Source organism: Dermacentor silvarum, chromosome 8 (genome assembly GCF_013339745.2).
Source record: "Dermacentor silvarum isolate Dsil-2018 chromosome 8, BIME_Dsil_1.4, whole genome shotgun sequence".
NCBI lineage: Eukaryota > Metazoa > Arthropoda > Arachnida > Ixodida > Ixodidae > Dermacentor > Dermacentor silvarum.
The window spans coordinates 164,272,911-164,288,616 of NC_051161.1; the positions used below are offsets into that span (position 1 = coordinate 164,272,911).

General features: G+C 46.5%; 1 protein-coding gene across 1 annotated transcript in view; it reads left to right on the forward strand.

The window, feature by feature from the left end:
* Positions 1 to 15,369, forward strand: part of LOC119461817 (uncharacterized) — a 75,866-nt gene extending 60,497 nt beyond the window's left edge. Inside the window, exon 3 of the mRNA XM_049672229.1 lies at positions 14,291 to 15,369. Within this exon, the coding sequence (XP_049528186.1) occupies positions 14,291 to 14,486 (196 nt within the window). The 3' untranslated portion in view covers positions 14,487 to 15,369. The remainder of the gene's footprint in view (positions 1 to 14,290) is intronic.
* Positions 15,370 to 15,706: the final 337 nt, after the last annotated feature.

Genomic DNA, 15,706 nt, shown 5'->3' on the forward strand with positions numbered 1-15,706 from the left:
ATATAACTTTTTATTTCTTGTCTATAGAACATCATGCATTTAGGACCTCAATATAAACAAGTGTTGGGTGCGAGCGGAAAGCTTGCACTTCAGGTGTTAGTGAAAGCGTGCACTGATTGGTGAACTGAGAAGGATGGCGGCTTGGTGAGCGCCGTCTTCCCGCGAGAGCAAGGGAAAAGGAGGGATGAGAGGAAATGGGGGTAGGTGCGCGCATGTCCTTTTCTAGCGCGGCCGTGGCTGCGCATGGCTGTCAGCGCGGCTGAGTGCGTACACAGCCCGCGCGCCCTGTTTTAGAGGTGATCTACCGCATGTGCAAAGACTTGGCGTGTTGAGGTAGCGTGGCATCATGTGCGCTTTCTTTCCGCACGTTTAGTACTAGAGGTTACGTAATCTCAAGTTCGTTGAAATGAGAGGCACACGAAGCATTGGCTCCCCGCTGCCGGCGCTTTTCATGATAGGGTCGTCCCACTGCGGGCGACACTTTCAGCCACGGGGCCGGAGGGACGCGAAAGCGTGGCTGGTTTCGCTTCGAACCGCCGATGTGATGTCGTCGACGATGGACTCGCAAATCCAATAACATCAATTTCTTTCTTATTCAAATTTGCTTTTTCTGATTGCCTGTTATACGTAAGAATTTGCGGCTCCTTCCATGTAAGCAAAATTCATCGGCGATTGTACTTATTGCGTAAAAAAGTCGAATTTCAATAGCCAAATTTTGATATAATGAACCTGATTGCCGATTTTACCGACTTCGTTATAACGAGGTTTAACTGTATATTGGAATTCGACTTTTTATGCAATTGGCCACAGTGGCTGACGGTTTTTTTTTGCATAGAAACGACGTCAAAGTTTTCCGAAATACCGTGCAATTGGAAAGCAAATTTACATGAGAAAACAAATTTTATTTTGCTGAATTCGAGAGTCGGCGACCAAGAAGTTCACTGACAATTACGATACTCCCTAATGCGTAATTTGAGCTCGGCTTTATACGTGTTTTCATTTCGCGATATATTGGCTGGCGCGGACAATCTATGTCGTGCGGCAAGTTGCAAACGAAGCGAAGTGCGACGCGACTGCCTCGCTAATCGGGAGATCACGACACGCTTGGGTGGGCGAGATTCACAGCAGCCGCGGCAGAGACCTCCGCTCATGCAGTGCTTTGTTTCCATATATGGTATCGTTATATACGCGCACGCCGCATGCCATCGGTGAACAGACGACGGCGCGTTCCTCTGGCGCTATCTCGTAGCGGTCGTCGCAACTCTTGCACGGCACTACGCGTATCTTCTCGCGCTGCGCTCTGCGTTCGCTTTAATCTTTGGCTGTGCTCGTTTGCTCGATGATGCCGAGGGACAACGCCGACGCCCGCCGCAGCAACAGGGGCTGCGGTCTAAAATACGGTTCCATGCCGGGTCGACGATATCTTCACATCGGTGGTACGAAGCGAAGCCTGCACACTTTGGCCTCTACTCCACCTTCGCGGTTGATAGTGCCGCCTGCAGTGGGATGATGCTATCACGAAAAGCGCAGGAAGAGGGGAGCGAGCGCTTCGTCTACCTCTCGCTTCTACGCGTTTAAGGTACTCAAAATTACGCGACCTCCAGAAATGAACGAGTGAGAAGATAGCGCACAGGGACCTGCCCCAGCTACGTTGACTAGCTCAGCGTTTGCGCCCGCCGCAGATTACCTTCAATATAATGCGAAAGAGCTGCGAGCTGACAGCTAAGAGCAGCCACGGCCGATCCAGAGGAGATGCTCCTCACATGCCAACCTTCGCGTTACCGTGCGCTTGGGGCAACGCCAGAGCACAAGACACCCTTAAAACATAGTACATAGTCATCGGACAAGCTCATGTTTCTGGAAAAAAAGAATTGTTTACATTTTTGGCAGCCGTGAATAATTCACCGCCTTGCAATAATTTACCTGTGGTCATACTAATGCAAGCAGAAAAAAAAACATTTAGAAAATTTCTCACATGAATGAAATTAATTGATGTGGAAGAAAATAAATTCTGGATATACATTCACCAATTATGTTGCATGCTAAGGTGTAGTGCAACCAACTAATGGTTCCATTTAATTTCTTTATTCATTCATTGTTCAAGCAAGTTAAATGAACTGCTGTAATTCATTGCACAATTACATCAGCATGAATGAATTCTTGCTTCAAAGTTTTCTTCGACAAAAACTTGAAGGGGGTATGCTGCGAAATTTCACGTTCGTGAACGGGCTTTGGAAAACGTAAAAAAAATGTAATGTCTCACCACCATGTCGACGGGATCGGTGGATGAACGGGCCACCAGAGTGCAGTAGCTCTGGTTTGGAGAGGGAAGGTAGGCGGCTGGCGGCACGGGCAGATGGCAGCGGCGTTCTGGCCAGGCAGCTGGGCGTAGAACTCGGGCCCGTAGCTCGACTGCTCTCGTTCTGCCCACGGGCGCAGAAGGTCGCCAGCCTCGAGCAGCAGTTCACGATCAGGTAGACTGGCGACGCCCAGGAACAGGTTGGCAGGAGGCCCCGGTCGGGTGAAGTCCTGGAGGCTCGGGTCCGGAACCCAAGGCCCTCTTCAACTCTTGGTCCGGTGGCTGACCTTCTCTTGGCGTCGCTTCCTGGAACTCTACCTTGTTCTGCCAGTGCACCTCGCTTTTCTGCCACTATGGTCGATTTGTTCTTTCCTGATTGGCCCCTAGAAGCTCAGTGTTTTCTTCTGATTAGATGCCTTTTCCTTTTATTTTTTTCTTCTTGCGCCGCGTGTTTCACATGCCGAACACTCTTCGACATTGTCGTCTTCCATCCAGCATGGAATTCGCCCCGCGCACACATTCTTCATTGTCTGCTTCTTGTCTGTCTCCATCCACCGCACAGTGCGCACTCCACACACCATACACTTTGCCACACAGCCATTTGGCATATGTAGTACAGACATTCATATTATTACGATATCATCAAGAGATGCTCAAGATATGAGCCGCCTTGAGAAAGACGATGAAGTGTGTCTGGGCTCTTGGCGCGACCAAGTGTCGGAAGTAGAAGTAGTACAAAGCCCGAGGAAGACGCAAGGCCGGACACGTCAAGGGTGCTCTCGCGATTCTGTGGTTCTGGCCACCGTTCTGGCTCTTGTCTCGTATCCAAAAGGGATTGGCCACATTTTAACTGCTCGTAGTGGTTCGTTTCTTCTATAGGTTTTTTTTTTCCAGGGACCATGAATGCCGGTCTCCGGTCCCGGCCAGGGCGCGCCCTGGTCGGCTAGCTGTCCCACTGAGTCGGTGCCCCTGGAGTGTTTTCTTCGGAATGGAGTCAGTACCTTGCCCGTGGCGCTCGTTCCCACGGATGGTGGTTCCATTCGGCTGACCGAATCAGAAAGTTTCCAGGAGGAGCTGCGCGGTATTACCGAGCACTTCGTTGACATCTCGGAGGTGAGGCGTTTTGGCAGGACAGGCATTCTATGTGAGTCATCTAATATTCAGTGGCTTACTGATTTGCTTAATTGGATGAGATTCGCTAGCATCGCGGTTCGTGCTTTCGTGCTTCATCTCGCATGCGTGAAAGGCATTGTTCGCGGGGTTCCTACCAATATTACTCCTGAGGCCTTGTTGAAGATGCTCTCTCCGGCTGGTGTTGTTTCTGTTTATAGATGCAATAGGTCGGTGGTTGATAACCGAGTCCCAACTGAGATCGTTATCGTCTCGTTCGCCGGTTTAACACGCCCGTCTGAATTGAAGGCTTGGCCGTATTTGTTCCGCGTGGAGACATTATCACCTAGGCCATTGCAGTGCCGAAACTGCTGGAGATTTGGACACAGTGCTAATGCATGTAGATCTTCAGTGAGATGCTGTAATTGCGGCGGCTCTCACTCTACATCAGCCTGCGACGAAGATGCACCTAGGTGTTGCTTGTGCGATGCATCTCATAGTGCTACAGATAGTAACTGCCCTGCGCGAGGCCATGAGATTTAGGTGCTTGAGATCGCGGAGAAACGTCATTGTTCCCATGCGGAAGCAATATCAGCAATAAAGGAGCACGATGTTGGTTACGCAGCAGCTGTTTCCCGTCAGTCAACATCTCTAGAAGCCACAGTTTCGGCCGCTGTAGCCGCAGCCATTGACAAGGCAGTGCCTATAGTTGTGGAGCGACTGTTTAACACTTTTGCCGAAGGTATAACTGAGATGCTAACTGCCAAATTCAATAGCCCCCTCCAATTGCACTCTGCTGCTGCTGACCCCACTTCATGTAGTATTCCCGCGCGCCATTCAAGCGAATCGAACTTTGACAATCAGGCAGAGGTTGAGTCCGATACCTCAGTTTGTTCTCCGGTCTCAGCAACTGCGGGACCTAGGCACTCATTTGGACACATGAAGCTTGGGACCATCAGCAATAGACGTAAGGGTTCTCCACTTTCTCCCACGGATACTCCTAAATCTAAGCCTAAAAAAGGAATGAACAGTGATCACCACGAGCAGGATGCGTTGCGTTCTGCGGTGGAATCATTCATTCTAGGATCGCCATAGCATCAGTTAAAGTTCTCCAATAGAATTGCCGCTCTATATCCTCAGGTTACGTTGACCTTCTTTATTTAGTAGACAAACTAATACCAGATGTTATTTTACTTCAAGAATCATGGCTTTTGTCACATCAAAGATTTACTGTTAATAACTTTCGAACTTTTCGTTTAGATCATCCAGGTAGGGGCGGTGGGCTGCTAATACTAGTTTCATCAAAAACGTATCATAAGGTAACCGTAACTTTTGAACATGTGTGTTCAGACTGCGAAATTTTAGGATTAGATTTTTTGCTGCTAGGTTGTGCTGTGTTTACAGTGGTTAATACGTACTTCCCGAACGGAGTCAAGAACACTGATCACCTGGACTCGCTGTTCCGAAACTGTTCAAATGCAACGCTCCTGGCAGAACATTTTAATTCGCATCATACTTCTTGGGGAATTAAAACGGATGGTTGTGGAAAAAGGTTGTGGAATTGGGTGCATGACAGCAATTTTCAATGTGACAATTCAGGACAAATTACTTTTCTACGTGGGCAATTCTCTTCTGCATTAGATCTGACTTTCTCCTCTGGCTAGCATGTCTATTTCATCTTGGGACACCTTTGACAATGGAACAAGTAGCGATCACTTACCCATCACTCTTGAAATTATGCTTTCACTTCAGGCTCCTATTGCCCCGCAGGGGCGTCTGCGTAAGCAGGCGTTTGGTGTGTTGCGACACCACGGACCCGAGCACATGAGGGTTGGACCCTACCGCGTGTAGCCATGCGCGGCTTAGCTGTGTCTGGGGAAAGGGGGATCCTGGGGGTTGAGCCGATGCCGGGTGCTTGGACCTTTAAGGCCCCCCGGTGGAGGCAACACACCTCTTCGGCCTCTGCTTCACATAGACGGCACCTCCAGACTGACCCACCTGGAGGAAATCGGCAGTCGCCTTTTCCTGTCCCCCTCTTCAATCTTTTGTCTTTCTCTCCCACTTTTCGTTCTTTCCTGTCTTCTAGTCACTTCTTCTCACTTCCGAATTGCTGGGCGGCAAGGGTTAACCTTGTGTATTATATCCAACCTTGGATATATATATTAGGTTATAGTGGCGGTGTATAGCTGGCGTGTGCAGGTAATCTTCAAACCTTGTACCGTCCCCTTGTTGGGCTCCATGGTGGGCGGCTACCATCGCTGCCGAAATCAATAAACCTGTATGCATTAGCATCATTCCCTAAACTACCTGATCGTCCTCTCTCAAAAAGAGGGCGCACCGAAGAAACAGCTCAATTCTTCTTTCAACGCAAAGAAACCTTCCCACGATTCCATGTCATTCATAGTGAAAGCTCTGGAAAGACCGTAAGAATGATTTCACCTTTCACTGTTGCGAAAAATCTCACCGAAACAATTGGTCCCGGCTACAAAGTTACAAAGATGGCGAGCGGTGACCTTGAGGTCCGCGACAAACAACAATATGACAAACTCCCAAATCTGGCCTCACTTGGTGGTGTGAACCTCACAGTGACTCCACATCGATCCATGAACACAAGCAGAGGAGTGATTTCCGACGATGATCTGCTGTACCTGACCGAGGAAGAGCTCCTAGAGGGCTGGAAGGAGCAGAATGTCACCATAGTTAAGAGAATAATAATCAAACGGGAAAACAAAGAAATTCCAACTAAACATCTGATCGTCACCTTTGCATCCAGTGTGCTGCCAGAAACGTTAGAAACAGGATACACGAAAGTGCGTGTCCGAACATACATACCGAATCCTCGAAGGTGTTTCAAGTGTCAGAGGTATGGCCACGGTTCACAAAGTTGCCGAGGCCGACAAACCTGTGCCAAGTGCGGTGACCACGATCACCCCTCAGATGACTGTGATGGCGCACTCCACTGTTCGAACTGTGACGGTGGACATGCAGCTTACTCTAGAGCGTGCCCGACGTGGCAAAAAGAAAAAGATATAATCACCCTCAAAGTAAAGGAAAACATCTCATTCCAGGAAGCGCGAAAGCGTGTATCATTTCTTCATTCCACAAAGTATGCTGATACGGTGCGCAAGGGGGCAGCGCCGCAGCAGACTCCGGCATCTGCCCGGTCCACAAAGAGTGTGGCCGCGGAAGTGCCACCAGCCCCCCTGGTGAAAGCAGCCAGCACTGCTTCGCCGTCCCTAATGCAAGGCCCATCGACCTCCGGGTTGATAGGCTCTAAGGCTTCGTCTCTTGAGGCGAGGTCTTCACGACGACCACACCGCTCACAAGAGCGGATGTCCAGCACCTCCCAAGAGGCAATGGACACTAGTCCTATCCAGACGGCGCAGCAAGCGCCGAAGGACCGCCGCGAGTCTCAGGACCGCGGCAAGAAAGACAAACCCCGCATTACGGCGCCCGGGAAGGGCTCTGTAAGCTAAGTAATCTTCTTAGACACACAGCACAAACCTTTTTTTATTTAGACATGAATACTGAAATATTACAATGGAATGTCAGAGGTCTTCTGCGGAACCTTGATGACATTAAAGAACTACTACATAAGTTTAACCCAAAGGTGCTGTGTGTCCAAGAGACACACCTTAATTCTAGACATACCGATTTTCTCCGGAAATATGCCATTTACCGCAAAGACCGCGACGGTGCTGCCGCATCGTCCGGCGGTGTAGCAGTTATAGTCGATAAGAAAGTTGCTGCTCAGCAATTACAGCTGCAAACGCCTCTTGAGGCAGTCGCAGTTAGAGCTGTGATATTTAACAAATTAGTTACAATTAGTTCCTTATATATTCCTCCTGGTTCTCAACTATTGAAAACAGACCTCCAGAACTTTATCGATGAACTTCCTGAGCCCTATATAGTTGCAGGAGATTTCAATGCGCATAGTACCCTTTGGGGAGATTGTCGTTGTGATGCGAGAGGGCGCCTAATAGAAAATTTCCTGTTTTCCTCGGGTGCCTGCTTACTTAACAAGAAGGAACCTACATTCTACAGTCTTGCACACAAAACATTTTCCTCGATAGATCTTACCATAGTGTCAAGTACTCTTGTTCCCTATCTGGAGTGGAGTGTTATTAGGAACCCATATGGGAGCGACCACTTTCCCATTGTTTTAAACTGTGCAAAACAAGATGAAAACACTCCACATGCTCCCAGGTGGAAGGTAGACTCAGCCGACTGGAAGCGATACAGAGAGCTCACGTACTTGACCTGGGATGATATTTGTACACTCCATATTGATGACGCAGTGGCATACGTAACAGCATTTCTAGTCAATGCAGCGTCAATATGTCTTCCGGAAACTAATGGGACGCCTTCAAAACGTCGTGTTCCCTGGTGGAATGACGAATGTAGGGAAGCGCGCAGGAAGCAAAATAAGGCTTGGAGTCGTCTTCGCGACTCACCAACAACAGAAAACCTCATCATCTTGAAGGAAATAAAGGCTCAGGGTAGACGAACACGCCGCCGTGCCAAAAGGGACAGCTGGCAAAAATACATTTCAAGTATAAATTCTTACAGAGACGAGAGGAGAGCTTGGAACAGAGTCAAAAAATTAAAAGGCCGGCAATCTCAGCCTCTGCCTTTAGTCAATACCGAGAGAGACACGCTTAAAGAACAAGCTGATACTTTAGGAGCACACTTTGAATACATTTCCAGTTCCTCCCACTACTCTGACACATTCTTGAGCTATCAGCGACAAGCAGAACGAGTTCCTCTGTTTCAAAAAAGCAGACAGACTGAACCATACAATCATCCATTCAACATGGCGGAATTTCAAGCTTCACTGAACTGCTGCAATAATTCGGCTCCAGGAACCGACCGAATAATTTATGACATGATAAAACACTTAAGCTCTGAAACCCAGAAAACACTATTATCACTTTTTAACGCAATGTGGTCTGCCGGGTACATTCCTTCTTCTTGGAAAGAAGCAATTATAATCCCAATTCTCAAAGAGGGCAAGGACCCATCCCTGGCCAGCAGTTACAGGCCTATTGCTCTGACAAGTTGCCTATGCAAACTGTTCGAGAAAATGATTAACCGACGCCTGCTTCACTATCTCGAAGTTAATAAAATACTAGACCCCTTACAATGTGGGTTCCGGGAAAGTAGATCTTCAACAGATCACCTGGTTCGCATTGAGGCTAACATCCGTGATGCCTTTGTACACAAGCAGTTCTTCCTGTCGGTATTTCTTGACATGGAGAAAGCATACGATACCACATAGCGCTTCGGAATTCTCCGTGATCTGTTTGGTATGGGAGTCCGAGGCAATATGCTTAACGTTATTCGAAGTTATCTTTCCAATCGCACGTTCCGCGTTAGAGTCGGTAACGCCCTGTCCCGTCCATTTATGCAGGAGACTGGTGTACCACAAGGCGGTGTGCTAAGCTGTACCCTCTTTGTCGTAAAAATGAACTCGCTGCATACCATCATTCCACGTACATTGTTTTACTCTGTATATGTGGATGATGTACAAATCGGTTGCAAATCATGTAATCTGGCTATCTGCGAGCGACAAGTACAACTTGGTTTAAACAAGCTGTCTAAGTGGGCGGACGAGAATGGATTTAAACTAAACCCTCAGAAAAGTACGGCCGTTCTCTTCTCTAATAAGAAAGGTATATTACCAGATCTCGTTATTCATCTAAATGGAGAACGCCTATCTGTGAGTCGCGAACATAAATTTTTAGGTGTCATTCTAGACTCTAAACTAACATTCATATCCCATTTGAAATATTTGAAAGCGAAGTGCCTGAAGACGATGAATCTACTGAAGCTTCTGTCACACACAAGCTGGGGTTCTGACAGAAGATGTCTGCTTAGCTTGTATAGGAGTCTCATACGTTCGCGCCTTGACTATGGTGCCGTGGTGTACCATTCTGCAACACGCAGTGCCCTAAGAATCCTAGACCCAGTCCACCACCTTGGTATTCGTCTGGCAACAGGTGCCTTTAGGACAAGCCCCGTTGAAAGCCTCTATGTTGAGTCCAATGAATGGTCTCTGCATCTTCAAAGAACATATCTCAGTTTCTCCTACTACATGAAGGTAAAATCAGATACTGAGCATCCATGCTATATAACTATCCAGGACCTCTCCACTGCCACACTTCATCGTAACCGCCCAGGTATTAGAACACCCTTGTCCCTACGCTTGCAAGCATTGGCAGAAGAAATAGGTATTCCACTAGCAGAAAATACCCTTATGGCTCCCACTCGCCTGCCACCGCCGTGGGAATGGCAGACCATAGAGTGCGATATTTCTTTTGTCGAAATAACAAAACGTGCACCTGAGGCACACATACGCTCGCACTTCCTTGAACTTCAGGCGAAGTATTCCCGCTCAGAATTCTATACAGATGCCTCGAAGTCATCTTCTGGTGTCGCATATGCAGCCCTCGGGACGTCTTTTTCGACGTCCGGTGCTCTAAATCCAAGCACAAGTATTTTCACAGCTGAAGCTTACGCAATACTTTCAGCGGTAAAGCATATCAAGCAGACTAATCTCAATAAGGCTATCATATTCACAGACTCATTATGTGTTGTAAAAGCCCTAATGAGCTTCCGAAGACACACAAACTCTGTATTTAATGAGCTATACACCTCACTATGCTCAGCATATGTGCAAAACCAAAGCATTGTCTTATGTTGGATACCTGGCCACAGAGGAATAAAAGGCAATGTAGCTGCTGATGAAAATGCTTCGTTAGTTACTTTTAGTGAGACAGACGTAAATAAACCCATACCAGCTACAGACCTCAAGCCCTTCTTACATCATAAGTTGAGGAAGTATTGGCAAAGCCAGTGGGATGACGAAGTATTAAATAAACTGCACACCATAAAACCAAAATTAGGAAACTGGATATCTGAGAGAACAGCAAGACACAAAGAAGTGCTCCTCTGTAGATTAAGAATAGGGCATACTTACGGCACTCACTCTTTCCTACTGAATGGAAGTGATCCTCCGTCATGTACAAAGTGTGGCGATAGTCTTACAGTCCTCCATGTTCTTCTTGAGTGCCCTGAAGTAGAAACAGAGAGGAAAAAGTACTTCCGTTTCGCATATCGTCACCACTTACCTTTACACCCTGCATTTTTTCTGAGCCATGAACCGCTTTTTGAATTTCAAACAGTACTGAAATTTTTAGCTGAAACCAACATCTTAAAAGTCATTTGGCCCGGATACTTGTAGCACGACCTCCTCTTGGAGGTTGCAGCTGCAATACAAGCACAATTGTAAGCACGTGCCTACCAGTCCTTGCCCCCAAGGGCTCTGTGAGGTACTAGTGCTGCTGTCACCTCCAGGTCCTGCTAACTATTCTTCATCGCAAATATTTTATGATCATAGCGCACATCACAAATCATTGCGATAATTTTAGTATATTTATATTCTAAACATCTTAGTGATTGATTTTAGGCCCCTTTACAGCCACATTTATCCACCATTCTTAACTAATTTCTTAATCTATTAACAAACCATTCATTGATTACTCATCACTACGTACATGGCGCTCTTTGGCCATATCTGGCCCTTGCGCCAATAAAAACTACACATCAATCAATCAGGCTCCTATTGTACGACAAAGATGACTAATTAATTATAAAACTTATAAATCAACTATAAATGCAGGTTTATCAGCACTGAGCGCTTACGATGAACAACGGAGGGCTGACTCAGTGGTATCGCTTTTAAACTCTTCTATTCAGCCTGCTGAGTTTACGGTTATGTCTGGCAGCTCGCCGTCAAAGTCATCATGGTGGAACGATGCTTGCACACGGGATTATAGGCGAAGAAAAGCAGCGTGGAAAAGTCTCCAACATAATCATTCACCGAAAAATTGGATGGACTATAAATTATATGCAGCTCTATTTAAACGAACTGTGGCAATAGCTAAAGATGAACAAAAAAATGCACTACATACGTCTTTGTCAAAACCAGAAAGAAGATTGGCACTTTTTAGGTTCTTACGCAACAAAAAAGATGTTCAACAGCCCGTATGGTCATTTTCTGCTGTTCTATCCCCCAAAGAAGCGGCGGATTCACTAAATGATATCACGAAAGGGCTTGAAGCACGCTTTTCTTCGCTGTGTCCCAGACCTAGGAGGTTCAAAATTTTGACATCTGAATCTGTAGAAGTTACCATGACAGAATTATCCGATGTCATCTTAACTGCACATCAATCGGCTCTTGGACCAGACCGTATCACAATTACTATGATTAAATTATTGTTGAACTCTTTCCCAGATGAGCTCTTGAATATGGTTAACTGTTGACTACAATATACATGGATTCTGACCTCTTGGAAAATTGAAAAAAAGTGTGCTTTTGCTTAAAAAACACAACGTCGGGTATATCTTGGACAACATTCGGCCAATTGCACTTACATCGAATCTAGTCGAAATTGTAGAAAAAGTAATTCATCTGCGGCACAATGAATTTACCTCTCATGGTATTCTGTGCTCGAGACAAATAGGATTTAGACCTCAAATGTTCCATTTGGTCAACTCACGTTGATTTAGAAAGCCGCATTCGACTCGCAGGACAATCAGGAGATATATCTGCATTGCTAACTTGAGATATTGCAAAAGCATATGACAGTGTCGAACATGACATTTTAATTTCTCGATTAGCAAGCTGTTCTGTTCCCTATTTAGTAGCCTGGATGCAAGAGTTACTTTATGGTAGACAATTTTTTTGTTTCAAGGATGGGGTGACATTGGATACATATAAACAGACGAGAGGCGTACCACAGGGATCAGTTTTGTTATCTTGTGTACCAGTCCATCAGGATGTGCAACTCTGTCTCTATGCTGATGACATGGCATTTTTCTCATCAGGAAGGGATATTAATATGTTATACCAAATTTTGCAATCTTATTTCTTTGAACTCGAGTCCTGGCTGGACGGCCTGTCTTTTTAGCTTAACGTAAAGAAATGCACTCTACTGGTGTTTCCATTGTCAAATCCTGTCTCTATTTCTCTTCATTATCGAAATCAGCCGATTCCGCAAGTTACAACTTTGAAGTACTTAGGGATAACTTATGATGGTAAGCTAAACTGGCAGCAGCAAATAGAAACAAATGCTAATAAAGGAGAACGTGCAATGGCACTGTTGCGCCGGTTCAGCAATAAAAACACAGGGATGCGTAGAATTACGTTGGTGATGATTTATAAGCTTTACGTCCGCCCAATTCTAGAATTTGGTTGTGTTCTTTTTTCAGGATGTGCAGCATACAAGCTAAGACCTTTAATTCTACTGGAAAGGCAAGCGCTGCGTCTCTGCCTCGGGCTGCCAAGTTTTGTGCCTAATAATGTGCTTTATCTGGAGTCTGGAACTATTCCGCTTGATTCCAGATTTAAGCAACTTACTGTCCTGACTTTCCTGAAGCTTTATGATACACCCCTCTCTAATTTGCAACCCGTTTTCATCAATTCTCCAGAATCATGTTTCAGAGCAGAATGGCGGCGTTACCGACAGCCACAAGTTATTTTTCTTCAATCGCTATTATCAAAACTTCAAGTTAGTCTACCGTGCCTGATTTCTCCAAAATCTAATTCGTTCAAAGTAAAACTGACTTTTGATGATATTTTTCCAAAACACGCAAAACTTCTTCCTGCACGCATACTTGAAGGTCTCCTTTAAGACCATCTTAATTTCCGTCTCGTTTGGTTATTTCTACTGACGCATCAGAAAATTTAGAGAAGGCTGGTGTTGGCATCTTTTCGAATCAACTCAACTGGTCTTTTGTTCTACATCTCACTGATTACACTCCAGTATTTCTTGCAGAATTTCTGGCAGTTATTCTTGCCATGCGAAAATTGGGTCCGCAGAATTCTAAAGTAATAGTTGTTACAGATGCGCTTTCAGAGGTCTGTACACATTTAACTTCCAATAATCAGTCGCACCTGCTGAGTATATTTTCGACTGTTGCCCCAGAAAATATATCCGAAGTCCGCTTTGTCTGGGTCCCCGGACATAGTGGAATCTTTTTAAATGAATCAGCTGACTTGCTCGCTTCGACATCACTAAATGGTCCGGTCATAAATGTTCTTCCTGATTTCTCTTTTATAACAGGAGCTAGATTTAAACGCCTTTTATTGCTGAATTGCCATGACTTATCCATAGTTTCCTCAGACGATTTTCGACATTTAAAATTTCGGTGGAGCGCGAGCAAGTGCCTTTCACGCCAATGTGAGGTGACGCTGTCAAATTTCTGCTGCAGAGTTCCCGGCCTAAATTTTATCTGCATAGATCAGGTTTATCAATCACCGACCTGTGCTCGTTTTGTAATCAACTAGAGACTATTCACCATTTCTTTCTTTCTTGCCACTGCTTCTCCTCCTTCCGTAGAATGTTACTGATATTTCCTAGTAGTTACCTAGGTTTGGCAGTTACAACGCCAAACATTTTGTCTTTTGGGGCCTGTCAGTTAGTCACAAACCAAGATTCGATGATCATTGGTGTACACAAATTCATTGCAGCATCCCGAAGGTTACACTGCTAAGGTACCGACCGTGAGACATGTTATTTTATGTTTATTTTTGTAGTTAGTTTTCTCTTAATTTTTAATTAGTTAGTTTATGTATAGGACCTTTCAAAATCTGTGTTAAGGAGTTGCCAAAATTTAATTTAGATTGTTCGCCTTTACCCCTTTTGTTCGTTGTTGGGTGTATGTTTTATTTTATCCAGTGTGGCCAATCCCCCTCGTGGATACGAGCCATGTTTTGAGGCAACAACAACAACAAGTGTCGGCCTGGCTGTCTGGCTCCAGTGTAAATAGCGAGTAAACAGCCTCTTTCGTCTGTGTCTTTCCACATGTAACATTTAGGTGGAGGTTAGTGATCCCCGTCCTCACCACGGAACTCCGAAGTGGTTGGTACATCGAGATTGTCACCATGCCTCCCGGTGACGAGACTGCATCTGCAACGGCTTCGGCTCGTCCGACTGCTCCAGTCATCACGGTTGCCCAACATCACGACCCTGGTGTGTGCTCTGGCCTCGAGGAACAGGACGTTGACGAATGATTCAAGCTCTATGAACGCGCCAGTGCTAATAACAGCTGGGACCCAACAATTATGCTCGGTAATGCCATCTTTTATCTCAGCGACACCCCATGGGTGTGGTTTCAAATGCATGACGATAACATAACCAGCTGTGACAGTTTCAAAGAAAAGCTACAGGAACTGTTCGGCGACCCTTTTGGGCACAAGGTGGCCGCGAGAAAGGCTCTTGCGTCTGGTGTCCAGACATCTAAAGAGCCTAGTCATACATCCTAGACGTCTTGGCTCTTTGCCGCAAAGCTGACGATACTATGTCTGAAGCATATAAGGTGGCACATGTGCTAAAAGGCATCACTGACAACGCTTTCAATTTGCTTGTTTTCGGCAACGTCTCGACTATTCACGCCATCATAAAGGAATGCCGTCGCCTTGAACAAGCTAAGAGCCGCCGTATTACACACAACATCACACGGCCACCCAACACTGCTGCTACGTCAACATGTGATGGTCGACCGCATCAGATGACCACCTGTGACGACGTAACCCGTATTGTTCACCGCGAGCTCGATGCCGCATATTCGCCAGCCTTCTCCGCGGCGCCTCCCGATCCGCCAGCAACCACGATTGCGATGATTCAGGCCGTCATCAGACAGGAATTTGAGGACATGGGTCTGAATTCCGTGTGTTCAGCGTCTCAGCTTAGCGTTCCCCAGTTCTCTAGCTGCCCTCCTCACCCTCGGCAGTCCTTTTCTGCCACATCTCGCCGCACCCGTCCGAATGGCGTACCCCTGATGACAGGCCAATCTGCTTCCACTGCTGTCGCATCGGCCACGTCGCTCGTCACTGCCGCAACCGATGGCCACCTCCTCCTCGGACATACGCCTCCGCTTATTCCCGCACCTTTGGACCTTCTGTTCTCTATGCTACCTGCGCTGATCCCGCTGCCGCTGATGCCCCAGCTCCGAACCTTCGCTACAGCCGCTTGCCCTCACCTCGACGCCATCAGTCTCGTTCGCCCCAGCGCCGTCGCTTCTCTTTGTGGCCTATTGCCTCCCGGATGCAGCCGAAAAAATAGGCACTGCAGCTTCTGGAGGTGAAGCTGCGTTGTCGACGCTGCCTTCAAATCCTCTGTTCACGTTACCTACGAAGCAAAACTTTCTTGACGTTGACGGCTATCCTCTCACTGCACTCATCGATACAGGAGCATATCTTTCTATTATGAGTGCTGCCTTCTGATGACGACT